Raw genomic sequence first — 17,997 nt, 5'->3', positions numbered from 1 at the left:
TGTGTGTGTGTGTGTGTGTGTGTGTGTGTGTGTGTGTGTGTATGTATGTATACACATACACACACACATACACATCAACATTTTTTCAGGTTTCTGTGTCCTAGAAGAAATGTTGATGTGGATCCAATTTTTCAGAGATATGTGTGAGTGCATACATATATGTGTACATGTGTGTGTGTGTGTGTGTGTGTGTGTGTGTGTGTATAACTCAGAAACCAGCTGTAAGACTACTCTGCTGTGGTCACCTCTCTCAATCCTGTTTCTCTGGAGCTTAGAATTTCAGCAGACCTGTTTCTTTTCATTGTCAATGCAATAGCTCATTTGCAGCCCAGAGTTTCTTTCTCTAATAATGGTTTGTTGGACTCTTTGATCCAAGTCCCCAGAGCTTTGCACACAATCTACAGAGGAAGTGGGAGGCTCAGTCATGTAAGCAAAGGGATTATTGATGCACTGGCATAATCTATGCACAGCTCAATGTGTCACTGCAGAGATGCGATGATTAAAAACATACCTTTTTCATAAGCCCACATCAAACACGTTTGCTCATCTTTTTCACCACTAGACCTGCTGGGATCACAAGCAACTAGATTCATATCTGCGCCATTATCCAGTAGGAACTGAACCAGGCGAATGTGGCCATGGTAGCAAGCAGAGTGTAGTCCTGTGAGGGGCAAGAACAAAAGGAAGGAACGAAGAAAGAAGAAAAAGGTGCTTTAATGTCGAAAGAGTCATCCCCACAAACAGGGTCGTTTCCAGAAACATAAAGCCGTACTTGATATGTGATGCGAAATTATTTTTGTTAATTTTTATTATTGAGAAAACAAGTGATATATTCAGTGATAGAGGAATTGTAGTTAAGGCAACCTTCTATATTGACTATATTTGCTCAGATTGTGCTTTTATTTTTTATTAATACTTCTACAGTAGTGGTTAATAACAAATATTATTGCCTTTACAAAATAAAAAAATAATCAAGAGCTCAGTCAGTATTTTTCTTGTGCACCACACCAAAGGCAGAGTGATGTCACCAACCTGTCATGATACAGGGAACACAGGGTACAAAGAATGTGTGTAGATTTTTATACCAACACTGGAATTGAAAAAAACACTCAACCTGATTTTTGATATTGGCATTTACCATTAATTCTAAATGATTCTAATTGATAACAATAACTTGGCCCCTGGGACTTGGCCATTCTCGGTATACTGCTCCCCCTTGGCTCATCACTGTTCTCGATAACTGACAGGTTTATGTAGACATGATATTCTTGGCACAGCCTTACCTGTGTGTCCATCTCTTCCTCGGTGGTTAATGTTCACAGCATTCTGATCAAGAAGAAATTTGACCAGGTCAATGTTCTTGCCATAGGTACAAGCACTGCAGAAAGGAAAGACAAAAGGTTCTTACGTACTGAGTCGTGTCCCTGAGGAAGCCCCAATCCCCAGGATTTCTGTGTGCACTGCTATTTAGAGATACTGTCTTCCAAGATGTAGTTGAAGTACAGCAGGATCCTTAGAACTCAATTCCAATAAGATTGGCATTCTTATGCAAAATGCAACTTGGGACAAAGATTACAGAAGCAGAAGTCTGGATACAGGAAAATAGAGAGAAGTTGACCACCAGAAACCTAAAATGAGCATCTGCATAGGAGGCCCAAGTTGTCAGTACACAGATCTTGTAGATCCGAATGTGTGAAATGAACCATAGCATACGTCACCCAGGGTGCTATATGCTATTACGAGAAGCATAACAAATTATATAAACTTGGCTAATCCAGGCCAATCCAGATACTGCTGTGTGTAGAAAAGTGACAAAGAGACAGGCATGGAAGAAAGGCGGGAAGAGGTGACAGAACTCTTGTAAACACCGCTTAACAACTGGAGAAAAATGAAGGAACGTGTGAAATTCCTAGAGTTTTGGTCAAGTGTTCCCCGTGTGGTCAGTTCACCTTCACTCTAGGCAATACTCACAAGACAGCCAAGTGCATATTCCAGGCAGGTCCAGATAACTTTTCTCAAACTGAGGCAAGCATCTGAAATTCACCCCCAGGAAAATGATTGTGTATCTCTCAAGGGCTCTGACACGAGCGAGCAAGTGCTCCAGGTTGTTACTGTTCTAGGGAGCTCCTCCACACACTAGCTTGGAATGTGCTCTGACCACTGAGCTTGAGTTTCCATTTTTCCCTCTCCATTAGTCTCTTGCTGCTCGGATTTCAAATGAATCCACACTATGGTGTCATAATACAAACTTTGGAACACAATCATGATCATTTCTTTCCAGCTGGAGAGAACACTGACATATTTAAGGACCTAAAGGAGTTAAGTTTTTTTATTTTTTTCTCATTTATTACATCCCAACCATAGTTTCCCTCTCTTGCCTTCCTCCCCTCACTGAAGTCTCTTACCCTCGGCTCCCCTTTCCCTCAGACCTTCCCCAACTCCATCTCTCCTCAGAAAAGAGCAGGCCTTTCAGTCATATCAAGACTGGATCAGACAACCCAGTAGGGGGAAAAGCAGACAAAAGAGTTAGAGCCCTGATCCCACTGTTAGTAATCCCACAAAAACACTAAGCTACATAGTTATAACATATGCGGAGGACATAGGTCAAACCCCTACAGGCTCCCTCACCTCTGGAGCCTCCATGATTTCTGCTCAGTTAATTCTTGTGAAACCTTTTCTTGTGGTGCCCCTGACCCCAAGGGCTCCTCTGATCCTTCTTCCCCCCCCCCCTCCTCTGCAGAACTCCTGGAGCGCCACCTAGTGTTTAGCTGTGGGGCTCTGCATCTGTTCCCAACAGCTGCTGGATGAAGACTCTCTGGTATCTTTGATGATGGTTCTCAAGGCTCAGGTCACAGAACACTCTACAGGCAGGACAAACCGCAGGTTGAAGATCTTGTGGCTGGTTTGGTGTCCCAATAACTCCACTTGAGGCCTTGTTTGGTTTCAGAAGATGGCCCATTCAGGCTCTGTGTTCCCCCGTTACTAGGGGTCTTGACTAGAGTTACTCTGCAGACTCTGTGGAGTTTCCATTGCACTAGGTCTTGACTAGAGTTACTCTGCAGATCCTGTGGAGTTTCCATTGCACTAAGTCTTGACTAGAGTTACTCTGCAGATCCTGTGGAGTTTCCATCGCACTAGGTCTCCTCCTTGCCCCTGAAATACCTCAAGATTCCAGGAATTTCTCTCAGTATTTTCTCCCCATCACTTGATTCCTGCTGTTTCAAACCCTACCTGCTTCCAGTTCACCCACAAAATCTATTCTATTTCCCCTGTCCAGGGAGATCCTTGGATTCCCCTTTAAGCCTTCCTGTTACTTAGCTTTTAGGGGCCCTTGGACCATGTGATTATCTTTTATTTTACACCTAATACCCATTCATTAGTGAGTACATACGATGTTTGTCTTTCTGGGTCTAGGTTACCTCACTCAGGATAATTTTTTCTAGTTCCGTATATTCACGGAAAATTTCATGATGTCATGGTTTTAACAGCAGAATAATACTCCATTATGTAAATATATCACATTTCCTTTATCCATTCTTTTGATGAGAGGCATCTAAGTTGTTTTCAGTTTTTAGCTATTATGAATCAAGTTCCTATGAACACAGTTGAGTACGTGTCCTATTGAAAAGATGGACCGTTCTTTGGGTACATGCCTAGGAGTGGTACAGCTGGGTCTCGAGGTAGATAGATCCTCAATTTTCTGAGAAACTGTCATACTGATTTCAAATCAAATTAAAAGGAGAGAAGCTGAAAGCAATTCCACTAAAGTCAGGAACAAGACAAGGCTGTCTACTCTCTCCATATCTACCCAAGATAGTACTTGAAGTTCTAGTTAGTGTAATAAGACAACTGAAGGCGATCAATGGGATACAAATTGGAAAGGAAGAAGTCAAAGTGTCATTATTAACAGATGGTAAGATATTATACATAATTATCACCAAAAATTCTACTGGGGAGCACCTACAGCTGATAAACACCTTTAGCAACATGGCTGGATATAAGATCAACTGAAAAAAAAAAGTATCCCCCTTATATACTAATGACAAATGAGTTGAGAAGAAATCAGGGAGACAACACCCTTCACAATAACCACAAATAATATAAAGTGTCTTAGGGAAACCCTGACCAAGCAAGTAAAAGTCATGTATGATAAGAACTTCAAATCTTTGAAGAAGATATCAGAAAATGAAAACGTTTTTTTAGATCATCCACCAGTAGGATTGACATAGTAAAAATGGCCATCCTACCAAAAGCAGTCTATAGATTCAATGCAATCCCCATCAAAATTCCAATAAAATTCTTTAGAGATCTTGAAATAACAATATTTAACTTCATATGAAAAAAACCCCAGAAATTTCCAGGCTATCTAAACGCAATCCTCTACAGTAAAAGAATTTCTGGAGATATCATCATCCCTGACTTCAAGTTTTACTACAGAGCTGTAGCAATAAAAACTGTATTGTACTGACATAAAAAGACACATTGATCAATAAAATTTAATCGAAGATCAGACAAAATTCCACACATCTATGGACACCTGATTTTTTGGAACAAAGCCAGAAATAGACAATGAACAGAAAAGAAGCCATCTTCAACAAATGATGCTGGTCTAACTGACTGTTGGCATGTAGAAGAATACAAATCGATCCATCTCTATCACCCTGCACAAAACTCAAGTCCAAGTGGATCAAAGACCTCAACATAACATCAGATACACTGAATCTGAAGAGAAAGCAGGAAGTAATTGCTTTGAATCCATGGGCACAGGAGACAACATCCTGAAGAGAATACCAATAGTGCAGACACTAAGATCAACAATTAATAAATGAGACCTCATGAAACTTAAAAACTTCCGTAAGGCAAAGGATACTGTTGACAGAGTGGCAGCCCACAGATTTTTCACCAACTTCACATCTGACAGAGGGATGATTTTCAAAACAAATAAAGAACTCAAGAAACCAGACATCAGCAAATTAAATGATCCAATTAAAAAAAATGGGGTATCGATCTAAGCTGAGAATTTTCAACAGATGAATCTCAGGAATTAAATTTTTATAGATAAATTTTGCAATACACCTGCTGAACTACTTAGCTGGAATTTTGACTTTCAGTGATTACTGTGAAAGTTGAGGTGCATGGAGGAAGAGTTTGTGTGAGGTAAACACATTGTGCTTTGATAGTTGTCTTATTGCTGGGGCAGGAGTAATAGAGGAGGGAGGGCTCCCTTGGCTCCCACTTAAAGAGGGAACAGTCGGTTTTGCAGGGAAGGATGCAGGAGTGCCTGGTGGCTGAGCAGCCAGAGCTGCTCAGAAAAGAGAGGGATCCCAGGCTGGTGCTCAGCTCACTTCACGTCTTTAGTGTGTTTTATTTAGATTGGGAAGGTTCCACTCGCATTTAAGATGGGTCTTCCCTTCCCCCAGTTACATGCTTCCAGAAATATGCCCATATCCCGAGGTAATTTTGCATCTAGCCAGTCAAGATAGAAATAAAGATTAAGCGTGACAACTATTAACAATAATTGTCTTGTTTTTAACTAGAAATATCCTCTTTCCTGTAGTTTTCCTTCACATAACATGATGACTGTTGCCATCCTCCCAAACCCTGGGTAGCTAGGTTTTCTCATCCAGCACAGGGAACAACTACATCTAACCATGGCTGGAGGAAGGGGACAGGCACTCCGTTCAGCAATTCCCTGGGTCTCACTCCTTCCTCTTCCTGCATGGCCTTGAGGAAGTCATTCTTAATTAAACTGTCCCTGCATTGGACAGCTAAATCCTTTCCCCTTGTGTGATGCCTTTTCATGAAACAAAGGCAGGGATAACTGTCTGCTAGGCTTCTTCTTTTCAGTAGGATGGAACGCATGACATTGGGCCTGGTGGTGGATAAGCTTCTGACTCCTTTTCATCTCTCAACAGGGCTCCTTTAAGGAGATAAAGGATCCTGTGGTGGTACTGTTCCTATTCCAGGCCAAGAGTAGGTTTGTAGTACTTCCTTGGGTGACTTGGTAAATAAATCATCATCATCTTTTTTAATGTATCATATCAGTTTCAACTGTTTACATCATAAATAGTGCCAGCAACATTCCATAGGTCATAGTTCATTGTCCAAGTTCTTTATCAGTCCTTTTAAAGTAACTAGTTACAAGACATGGCATGTTAAAATGATATATTCATGCATTCACATGTGTGTGTTTATACTAACACACCTATATATCTATGTATGTGTTCATACATATTATACATACATATATGGACACACACATTCTATCATGGTTAATGTATACTGTTGACTGATTGCATTAATTAACTCTCGAGCCATTAGCAAAGCACACCTTTGCATGTGTCTGTGTAGACTTTCACAGAGATACAGTTTAGACCTCTCCTGACTGTAGGTGTCATTATTCCATGGCTAGGGTCCTTGACTGAATACAGAGAGGGAAAGGAGGAGCCAGCTGAGTAGCAGCACTCACCCCTGCTTCCTGGCTGTGGATGCAAGGCACGCAGCTTCCCCTCTCTCTCCAGTCATCATGCCTTTACACTATGATGGACAGTTTCACCTCAAACTGTGATACAAACTAGAACCTTCCCTTCTTAGCCCCCCCTCCCCACCCATGGGTTTATTTCACCCAGGAAGAGTAATTAATAGAAACTTAGATTTTTTTTCAGCTCTAGAAGAGTTTATGAGAACGAAATGAGAAAATGGACACAATAACTTGGTGTGGAATCACCGCTTCCTTCCTAAGTGGTAGCTTTTCTTTGCAAACGTTTGGTTGTGAAAGGGAAACAAATCCTCGACTTCATGTTATATTTGAAGGGTTGATGCCTGAGACAGAAGCTCAAGGTTAATGCTGCTTTAGAATTAATGGATTTTATTCCTTTCTGTTATTTGCCAGCACAAATCAAACAATATGAGGACAACAGAGTCTGGGATACCGTTTTAAGAGGTTGCAAATTAGCTGAGAAATACATAATGTTTAAGTAAATTCTCTTTCTATTCAAGGTTTATCAAATTCAAAGCATCACTTTTTTATAGTAAAATGACAGCCCTTCGGGGCTCCAAGTGTTGCGAAGCACCCATATTCCTCCTGGATGGCTCGGAAGCTGCTGTGTCTCTGAGTTACCAGCAGCCTCTTGCTTCATTCGTTTCTTGAGTTTGTGTGCATCTTTCCCAATCCCAGTTGATCCTGCAGGGTGTTTTCCTAAGCACACTGGCAAGATCCTTTAAGGGTTCCAAGAAAAGAGCTACATCTTAGGTATCTCAACACCATCCTGTCTAGGCTTTTAGCAGCTGACAGATGGATATCTTGGGTAGGCACATTTGCACATAAGGTTTAAGAAAGTGAGGGAGAAAATGTCATATTTGATGCTGATGAAGCCTAGTAATGAGATTCTTGTCGGAGGAGGATTATGGATACAGCCCCTTTTTTTAGCAGCTTTTCACAGAGTGAGGAGCAATATGCTTCCAGATGTTGATGGGCCTGTTGCCTTGGCAACATCAGCCCCTGTCGCTGTGGCTCCAGTTGGAAATGCAGCATCTGACTCCAGCCCCATCTGCTGTACTGATGGCAGCGTCTGCCCCCCACCTTTTCTTCCTGCATCCCTGCAACCAGGTCTCTTGTCCTGTGCCTACGCTCACTTACTGCCAGCAGCATCTGCCGCTATTTGTTACAGCTTTGTGTACATGGCTTTGTGTGCTGCATGGCGTCAGCCACGCTCAGGGGCTGGTGCACAGACACATTCCTCACCTGTGAAAAGCTGTCTCACTGAAGATGTTTTCCTTCGCCAGACTTTCCGTTCCTGTTACTTGGATGATTTCCTTTGCAACTTCAAAGTTTCCACTGTAGCATGCCCTGGACGGGAAGAGAATATTTTGATGTTCTGGTAAGAGGGCACGAATTGGATTGATAAATGCTAAGTCATACTCACAGGTGCAAAGGAGTGTCGCCGTAGATGTTGGCCACGTGAGGCTGAACCTCCACGTCACTTTGGAGCAAGTAGTTGACGATGTCGCGGTGTCCAAAGCGAGAACAGAAGTGCAGAGGGACATGGTCCTCATTGTCCTGAGCATTCACTGCCAGTGGCGAGAAAGCACAGATACGTCATCTGGAATCCATTCTTTCTCACCCATTGTATGCTCAGTGCCATGTGTTTTGCCTAAGTGCCCAAGACAACTCTTGGAAATTGCCAATTACTGTTTATAATAGAGGAAATTAAGTGCAACCAATTAAAAACGTTATAATTCTATTCTATTGCCTATTACCACGTCAAATAGGCTTTCCTTTAGTGTTTCATAAATTCTATGGAATATAGCTAATCAAATTTGTCTTGCAGTGAAGAAACCAAAAAGCACTCAAAGCACCGATTGGCCATATTCCTGTAAGTATCCTTTCCAACTGACCCCCTTTCTCCTCTGACGGATCTTAAACTCTAAAAGTCCTGGGCTGTTGAGATGACTCATTGCATAAAGGCTTTTGCCGCTAAGCCTGTCAACCTCAGTTCTATGTCCATGCCCCATGTGGTTGACAGACAAGATTGGCACCTGTAAGTCATAATCTGGCCTCCTCACAGGAGCTGTAGCTTGTGCCTCCACGCATAGGTTAGTATAATTTAAACATTTAAATTGAAGATCCGACATCAATCATCAGTCAAGACAGTCTCTCGCTGTCATGGCCAGAGGTGAGTCTGATAATGCCCATTTTCCTACGGAGGTTCTTTCTTTCTAGGTGTCTCTAGGTTGTATCTAGTTTATGATGCAAACTAACCAGGTAGCAGCCTTTAATATATTCCTTTCATGCCTAAATCAACATTGATTAGTTTGGGATACTTGGGAAAACTCAACTGCATTTTTATCCTTAAACGGTCACTACAGGTCCATCACTGTATCAGCGTTAAAGTACACATGTCTTATCAGCCATCATGACTATAACAGAACTGTTATTGGAACCAAACAAAAAACATCAATGAATGTTTGTAAAACATTTGATGTTATACATTTTGTGCACACACACATTTAATGAATATCATTCCATCCTAATTTCTCTTATAATTTTTTGTTAAAACTAATAAACTATAAACACATAGTATATATCTTCAAATAGCATTAAGGTTTGTTGCAAGACAGGCTTAATAAAAACCAAACATCAAACAGCTCAATTCTAGATCTGACTTTAATGCAATATCTGAAGAAAAAATAGTGGGATCATCTGTTCTAGACACATTTGTTTTGTGTGTGTGTGTGTGTGTGTGTGTGATTTTTTTGTCCAAATTCTCTTATTGTTTGATGGCTTTATATAAGCAGAAGAAATACAAAGAATGTTTTTAGATGATGAAGAATCTCAAGGGAACATGATGGAAGATCACAGTGACTCAAAAGTGTGTGTAGCTTATTTTGACTGCTGACATATCATCATGTAGCACTTAATGGATGCGGATTTTGAATGCAGATTTGCCTTCTATCTGCTGAAGCTGCTGACAGCCTCTCTGTTTGATTGTCCTGCAAGGTCTTAGGCAAACAAAGAAGCTTTAGCTGTGTCCTGCAAAGACTGCAAGGAATGGCTCAGGAGAACATGCATCCCTCAGAACACCCATCCCTCAGAACACCCGTCCCTCAGAACACCCATCCCTCAGAACACCTGTCCCTCAGAACACCCATCCCTCAGAACACCTGTCCCTCAGAACACCCGACCCTCAGAACACCCGTCCCTCAGAACACCCATCCCTCAGAACACCCATCCCTCAGAACACCCATCCCTCAGAACACCCGTTCCTCAGAACACCCATCCCTCAGGACACCCATCCCTCAGAAGAACACCCATGCCTCAGGAGAACACGCATCCCTCAGAACACCCATCCCTCAGAACACCCATCCCTCAGAACACCCGTCCCTCAGAACACCCATCCCTCAGAACACCCATCCCTCAGAACACCCGTCCCTCAGAACACCCGACCCTCAGGACACCCATCCCTCAGAACACCCGTCCCTCAGAACACCCGTCCCTCAGGACACCCATCCCTCAGAAGAACACCCGTCCCTCAGGTGAACATCCGTCCCTCAGAACACCCCTCCCTCAGAACACCTGTCCCTCAGAACACCCATGCCTCAGGAGAACACCTGGCCGTCAGAACACACTGTCCCCCAGGAGAACATCCGTCCTTCAGAACATCCTGGTTCTTTTGATTATCTGCTTCTCTATAAATCATTTGATTTTTTTTTTGGTCTATGTTCTGTGAGAATCCAGGCAAAGTAAATGGCACGAGTCTGTTCTGGAACCCAGAGCATCAGGAGCCTCCCCCAAGGGTTCCTGAGTCTCTACTGAAGAATCTAAAGAAGAATGGGAGCCATTTGACGCAGCTGCTGGCAGTTGACCTCACATCCTGAGTGAGCATTGTTTGCTTTCCATAACTGAGCCTTCTCTCCAGCCCCATCTTGAGAGATTTGTAAAGAGTTCTGCAGTAGCCTGTGGCACACTAAAGGAGGGTCTTATATTAAGGAACTTAAGTATTTAACAGTGAGTTAGAAAATATTAATGAATGTAAAATTAAAAAGCTCCCATTTTCATCTTTCAAGAAAAGATAAATTTTAAGGACTGTTTCAGTATTTCAACATCATTCCATGAGGATTTCTGGTTTTTTTTTTCTTTCTCCTTGCCCCAAAAAACATACTAGAGCAACCCCAAGACTTGAAAACACCTGACTGAATAGGCCAGCCTCTTAAATAGAGTGAGCTAATGAGACTGCCTTCTGAAGTACATTTTGGGCAATATTGTAACCTGACTATATTCTCATTTATGGCATTCCGTTTCCATGGAAACAAACTGTAAATACTAGACAGCAATTTGTTCTTTTGGGGGGACATCTATTTAATCTTGCTCATATGTCCATTTACTATGAGAAAAGTCAGAGTTTAAGTAAATCATCTTGAGGGCCAACTCCATTTCTGAAAAGGTGAGTTCACTGATGGTGAGTCTCATGCCTTCCATCTCACGAGCACGGTGTACTGTTTGCTGCAATCACTGGAGTGCAAAGCGGGCTTACTATCAAGTGTACTAGAAGGAAAATAAGAATACTTAAACGTCTGAGCCATGCTGGTTTTTTTTTTTTATTTTAGAAGCCTGAGTAGGAAGAAGGTGGTACTTGCGTGTGTCAGAAAGAAAATGCTAGAAATAATACGGTGCAGTTGAGGTGTTCGAGGGAGTGTGGGGCTGCGCAGCTTTCGGTGCCTTTTGCTGAAGAGTCTTTTGATCCTGGAGACGTGCTGATCACAGATGGCTCTCATTTGACACTGCCGGGCTTTGGAGTTGCCCAGGAGAACAAAGAGCTGAGCTTGGGGTGGATAGTAAGACGGGGAGGGATGTACCTGATCCCACGGAAGAGTTCCGAAAACGTAACGATGTTGCAGAGCTCCCCGCAGCTGCACCTCGGCTCATCTACGCTGGGAGAATGAATAACTGCCCAGGACCGCTTAAATGAGGTCCACACCTTGCTTTTGTCCTGACGGCTCACGCTGTTTGTGATGATCCTCTCATGTAGATGCCCGAGTTGTTACATAAAGGCCCGCAGAAAACAATGCAAAAGGGGTCGCTCAACTCCAAAATGAAGCGGTCGATTCTGACAGGAACTGCAAGTCGCTGCACCCCCGTTGCAGTCAGCGAGTCACTGGACTTCCTCACCACTGGATGGAACACTGATCAGTTTCAGGAAGTGATTACCAATTTGAATTTTGGACCCATGGAGCTGGCAGCTCTATGTGCCTGACAACTGTGTCCTTTTGGAACTGTGCGTCATTCTGGCTGCAAAGGCCAAGAGCTCACACTGATGGGCATTTAATTAGATCTCTAGGGGGCCGGGGGGAGGAGGTTGGATATGACTGAGAGAAATTTATGGCCAGATGTGGCTCTTAGTGAATTTGTGAAAAATAAAAGTCTAGAAGGGGATCTTCTTTAATGCTCGTTTCAATCAACTTTCCAATATTTATTTAATAATTTTAGAAATTATAAAAACCCCATAAAACTGATGACCCTAGGATTGTATCCCTATCAGCTCTCAGTATAGCGATGGAATGTCACTTGTTGGGCAGGCTGTCAGGAGGAAATGGAATATGTGGCTATATCTTGGGAGACAGCACAGAAATCTTTTAACAGTTCAGTATATGCATACCTTTGCATTCAGCAATCCTACACCTATGTATGCATGCAAGAGAGATAAATGCCTCTGCTAACCAACATAACAGCAAGGTGGCACAAATGTTAAACTGCAGGCCGGAGGAAGTTGGATGTGCAAATGGTAGCACATTTGGAGTCTTCTGCAGCTGGAAAGATAAGGCTCTGCTTGCTGCAGTGATGCGGATAAACGTTGAGATTACCCTAGTAAGCAAAGCTTGGAGCTGGGGGATGACTCACAGAGTGAAAACACTTACTGAGCAAGCATGAGGACCTGAGTTCAAATCCCAGGATCCATGTTAAAAAAACAAACTTGGTGTTACTCAGGAGTACCTGTAACCCCACTGCCTTTGGTAGCAGAAGCCAGAGGATTGCTGGTGTGTTCTGGCTCCTAACCTTGTGTTCTAGGTTCATAGAGAGACCTTATAGCAAGGGACTACATGAGAGTAATAGAACAGGATACGAAATGTGTTCCTAGTATCTACAAGTGACCGTGAGGACATGAACACACACATAGTCATACACTTCATACATACACCGCACACATACAACACACAGAAAATTAAAAAGAATAAGCTTGGAATAGAACATTTTTTTGTGGAGTTTAAGAAGAGATAAAGGGCCGGGCGGTGGTGGCGCATGCCTTTAATCCCAGCACTCGGGAGGCAGAGGCAGGCGGATCTCTGTGAGTTCGAGGCCAGCCTGGTCTACAAGAGCTAGTTCCAGGACAGGAACCAAAGCTACAGAGAAACCCTGTCTCGAAAAACAAAACAAAAAACAAAAAAAAAAAAGAAGAAGAGATAAAGGGATCTGGCTCAGGAGAGCTTAGAAGATGAGTTACCTTTGGAGCTAATGGCTCAAAACATACTGAATTTTCTATCTGTTAAAATTATAGCTCAACTGAAGGAAAATATCAGTGAATAAGAGTTGATAGGATCAATCTGTCTGGAACATTCCTTCCTAACATCAGGGTTCTGAGTGTGAGCGAAACTAGTTGAAGGTTACAAAGAAATATTCTCATTTGATTTTAACAAATAAACTTTTAAAAATGAATTATGACACGTGGAACATGTTAGCACACATCTGCATGAGCACTCATGTCCATGCTTCTCCCACGGAGAGCAAGGGAAAGATGCAGCAGACATGACCTGGAGTGGGGAAACAAAGCCTTACCATCTGCCCTGCTCCCCTCTTCTGTCAGGAGTTTCACAATGTTGAAGAACCCTTTGGCAGAGGCCAGGTGCAGGGGCCTGTCTCCAACTTCTCCACTTACATTGACGTCAGCGCCAAACTTCAAAAGGACACTGGTTACCTAAAAGAGTCCACCATTTGAAATTAGTTTGGGAAAAAAAAATCATACGTTCCTTTGGTCACACACCTGTAAGCTCAGCAGTTGGGGCATAGGAAGGTAGAGGCAAAAGGAATGAGAATTTAAGGCCATCCTTAGCTGCAGAGTGAGTTCTTGGCTAGCCTGTGATACTCTAAACTCTGTCTTAACCTGCCCTCCAACACCAGGAAACTCAATGCAGAACATTCAGTGTCTGAAATGGCTATGATATCTCTTCGTCTACCTTTACCCCAAGCCCAATGAGTCAAAAACAGTAGAGTTTATCACTGAAAAAAGTCCAAAAGTAAAGCAATTTCATTCTGAGATTCCTCTCTAGAGAATAGTGCCACCCACGGTGGCAATTTCACATCTCAATTAACAATTAAGACAATCTTCCCTAGACAGGGCCACAGGCCGTCTTTTAATAGACGATCCCCCATTGAGGTGCTCTTCCCAGTTGGCTCTACAGTGTGCGAAGCTGACACTTCAAACCACCCAGCAGAGTGTCACACACTGACAAGAAGTTAAGATCCAGGGGACAGGGTGGGTAGCAGGAATCTGTCTGACCTACGTAGGCACTGAGTAGTTAGGTAATCACCGCCTGATGTTTCCAACATTATGATTGGAACCCAGGCAAGTGGAAATCACGGCAGACTTAACTCCCAGGTTGCTATGAGCACCAGAGGTGATGATATATTTAATGGGCCAAGCACAGTGGCCGACAAATAGCCAAACAGTAAACAATAGACTCTTAATAGCAGTTCTCCAGAAAGCATCATCTGTTGGCGGATGGGGAAAGACCTTTCTCTTAAGTGTACCAGCCAAAAGCAGGGACTTGGAGGCCCAACTCATACATCTTAGTGATGCCACTGTGACCTAGTGAGCTAATCTTTAGAGACCTCAGTTTCTTTGCTGTTAAAATGGGAACAGTAGTTCTCTATCTCTTCGAGCTGCTCTGAGGATAAAGAAATTTAGTACTTATCAGGCATGCAGAACAGGGCTTAGCCCTAAGCATCTCTTCAGAGAAATGGCAACACACCCTAGAAATGTGTGCATTTGTATCCTTTTTTCGGCTAATGGGAAGATCTACACATGCTTCTCGACCATCAGAACCTTGCTACCTAAGCAGATCTTCCCACTCCTGCCATCACGGTGACTTCATAACAGCTTAAGCTCCCCGGGAAGTCAATTGTCTATTAAGTGCTGTTATTCCGTACGCAGGAAATACTGCTCTTGCTATGAGCACCTATCGCTCCACTTAAAATTAAGTGAATAGACAAAAGACAAGGACCAGGGTGCACCAGGCAGGCTCGTAGGCTGAATTTGCCACTCTCCGTGTCAGCGTATTTTCGCAAATGAACAACAGTTTCTGTAAATCGCTGGTACGCTGCCTACACTCAGAAAGTGAGTCCCTTATCATAAAAGGGCCATCCACATTTTAGCATAATTCATATGGCGGTGACCGTATTTTTAGGAAAAGTAAACAAATTTAGCTCTTCACTATGTACAGTGGCTCTTTATCTCTCCTCTGGGTGATGAGGTTAATAGCAAAGTTGATGACTCCACAAAGAGCATGCGCACTACACAGCCTGCTCTTGCCTAGATCCAGGATGTGGGGTTTTCCCAGCGTCTGACTTTTGGAGCCTGCACGGTACTGTGGACCTGGGTACATTCTGAGTAGGACATGGATGGACTGCCATGTTTCATGATATGTGGGCCATGGCTTCACGGTCTCAAGGGTGTGCAAGCATATGCCAGCTAGCAGGGTCACAAAGGTGTGGTGACCAGAACCTCACAGGAGGAGGACGGACTCCACAGGGAGCGCTGTGATGAGATAGCCGTGGAAGAGTCCACAGGAAGATAAAGATTACACATCTGAAGGGCAGTTTTATTTGCTTATCTCCTTACTTTTGTGTTTCTGAGTTCCTTTCAGCTTTTTCCCCCCAGACTAGCTAAGGGGTAGTGTTTGAAATTAGCACAGGAACTGCTTGTCTTTCACTGGCGGAGGTGGGAAATCAACAGACTTCGGAGTCAGAAAACATGGCTTTGAAATCTGACTTCACTGTTTAATTAAATTGCCTGGTTTGATAAACTTCTGCACGGGTTCCCAGAGACACAGGCTGTGGCCTGGCGGGGAAGGTACGTGGCTGGGGGATGCACCATCCAGCTCTTCCGTTCTAAGCTGCTCTGGGACTGGAATGTAACCTGCCCTGCTGGGCTTTGGATGTTGCTTTCGTAACTGGGGGCAAATGACACCCACAATAGGAAATATTTCTTAAGAGCTATGCTCCCCGATAGCTTCAGGTTCTTATTTGCAAGGCTCCTGGAAGGGCCTGGCATTCTCAACTCTTCCCCTTGAGACTTGGGTCTCTCGGGCCACTTCCTTGTCCACAGGCTGACGCTCATTTCCTCCCCACTCATACAGACAGACGCTGGAGAACCATCTGGCCTGACAGTAAGCCTGGGACAAGCTCCTGAAAATTTTAAAGCCGCTCACAAACTCCAGTTCCTTTTAAGGCAAGTCACAGGCGCAGAGCCGGAGCATGCACGGGTTCCGGGAGGGAGTTTTTCAGCCCCTAACATCCCCTGAGAGGGGAAAAGAGGAGTCCGCTTCTGAAAGACAACTGTTTCAGAGAGGTGCTGGAAGGGCCTTTGTGATACGCCTTGTGCCTGCTCTATTGGTATCTCAACAGGGGTATTTACTGTGTGTCTCCCAAGGAACTCGATTTCTGTGTAAAGGCATCCCTAGGAAATCCAGATCATAAATACGTTTTCCATTAAGAAATGAATATCAGAGGCACTATATAGACTACAGACAGCCATAAAACTGGAAAATGTTTTCCCCCAAATTCAGGCTGCCCAATTCCCATTTCTGCAAACCATAATGCATACTCTAGTGTTTCCTTCCTGCAGTAAGGCAGTGACAGTGAAAGGCAAGGCATTGGAATGTTTCTGTGGGTCTACAAGCTCCTACACATGGAGCTGGTGAGAATATTGTATCAATTACCCGGGCAATACTGGGGGGCAAGCCCAGGACTCTGAGCATATGAGACAAAGCCTCTATCTATCACTGAGCTACGAGGAAGCCCCAAAGGACACCTTACACCTTTACACACCCTTGCATTGAAGCAGGCTCTGCAGCAGCCCACCAGTCGCTGTAGCTCACAGTTTAGACCTACCTGCTCATGCCCGTAGTAGGCTGAGATATGCAGGGGCGTGAAGAAGACAGCATCTTGAACATTGACATTGGCTCCATGTTCTAACAACACTTCTGCAGCCTAGATGAGAAAGAGGTACGTGTTAGGGACCTCTTCCAGGCCAGCCAAAGGTCTGAGCTTTGTTTGTTAGTAACCATGCACAGGTCCCAGTCAAGACGTCCATTCTGACACACAGCTTTCTTCTATCTCCTCTCCCGCATGCCTTTGCCTAGGAGACAAACTCATATGATAATTAAGGCCCCCCTGAGTCTAATAGTATTACTTGTTTATTTCCTGTACATATGTGTGTTTCTGTGTTCATACGTGTCATGTGCAGGTCAGAGGACACCTTCTACAATGTGGGTCCCAGGGATGAAATTGAGGTTGTCAGGCTTAGCTGCGAGTGACCCTATTTGTTGACCCACCATGCAAGCCCTGATGGCATCCTTCTGAACATGTCTCCCAACACTCTCTCTCTATTGTCGTCAGTCAGAACTTCCTTCCTGACTGCAGAGCTTTGTACCCCATCCAAACTCCCATACCACCTCTTCTCGAGTCTCTTCAGTTTCTTTCTCTTCATTGCAGTCTGCGTGGTTGAAACTGGATCTTCTCTGCTTCTCTAGGATAGGTTTATTTTGCAGATTCTGCTGTGCTATGGTCTGAACACAAATGCCCTGCTTGGACTCATGATTACAAAGCTGGTCCCCAGAAGGTGTACTGTTTGGGGAGGATTTGTAATCTGGGAGGTTGGGATGAATGAAGAGATGGGGGCAGGTTCTTGGAGTTATATTACCCCTTGATCATTTTCTGTCTTGCTTTCTTCCTAGCTCGTGATGGGTGGACAGTACTCTTTCTCTTCCTCTGGCATCCATGAGGTCCTGCCCACTCATGTGGACTTTTAAAAGGCATAGATTGGACCCTTGGGAAACAAGATCTCAAGGGAACAACAAGCCACCTTGACTTTCTTTATGTTTTCCTTTTGCTGCTGCTTTCACGTGTTTTCCTTTTATGCTTGTGTATTTGGCCACATTGACGCAACAGTACCTATCACATGTGAATCTTTTCTGGGCTATTATGAGAGGGTGGTAACTGTTACCCACAACACAAAGAAGGAAGAAAGGATTTTTACAACCTTATTACTTCCTCACAGGTAAACAGAAAGAGAGAAGGACTTTGCCTTTCATTGCATCTCCATTTTCTCTGTCATTTCTTGATGTCCCCAAGTAGCTTGATTTTGAGTACCCTGTTCTACTGTATTTTATGCCAAGCCTGAAGATTATTCCAGGTCTTTTCACCAGAGACTGGCCTTATATATA

General features: G+C 43.5%; 1 protein-coding gene across 1 annotated transcript in view; it reads right to left on the bottom strand.

Moving 5' to 3' along the window:
• LOC101993063 (serine/threonine-protein kinase TNNI3K) overlaps positions 1–17,997 on the bottom strand; it is a 218,983-nt gene that overhangs the window by 148,304 nt on the left and 52,682 nt on the right. Inside the window, exons 6-11 of the mRNA XM_005357460.2 lie at positions 16,664–16,762; positions 13,331–13,469; positions 7,926–8,070; positions 7,745–7,849; positions 1,284–1,378; positions 512–661 (exon numbers count right to left, since the gene is read on the bottom strand). Coding sequence (XP_005357517.1) covers positions 512–661; positions 1,284–1,378; positions 7,745–7,849; positions 7,926–8,070; positions 13,331–13,469; positions 16,664–16,762 — 733 coding nt within the window. The remainder of the gene's footprint in view (positions 1–511; positions 662–1,283; positions 1,379–7,744; positions 7,850–7,925; positions 8,071–13,330; positions 13,470–16,663; positions 16,763–17,997) is intronic.

Source organism: Microtus ochrogaster, chromosome 21 (assembly GCF_000317375.1).
Source record: "Microtus ochrogaster isolate Prairie Vole_2 chromosome 21, MicOch1.0, whole genome shotgun sequence".
Classification (NCBI taxonomy): Eukaryota; Metazoa; Chordata; class Mammalia; order Rodentia; family Cricetidae; genus Microtus; species Microtus ochrogaster.
The sequence above is the reverse complement of the archived record's forward strand: the minus strand, read 5'-3'. Positions and strand labels throughout refer to the sequence as shown.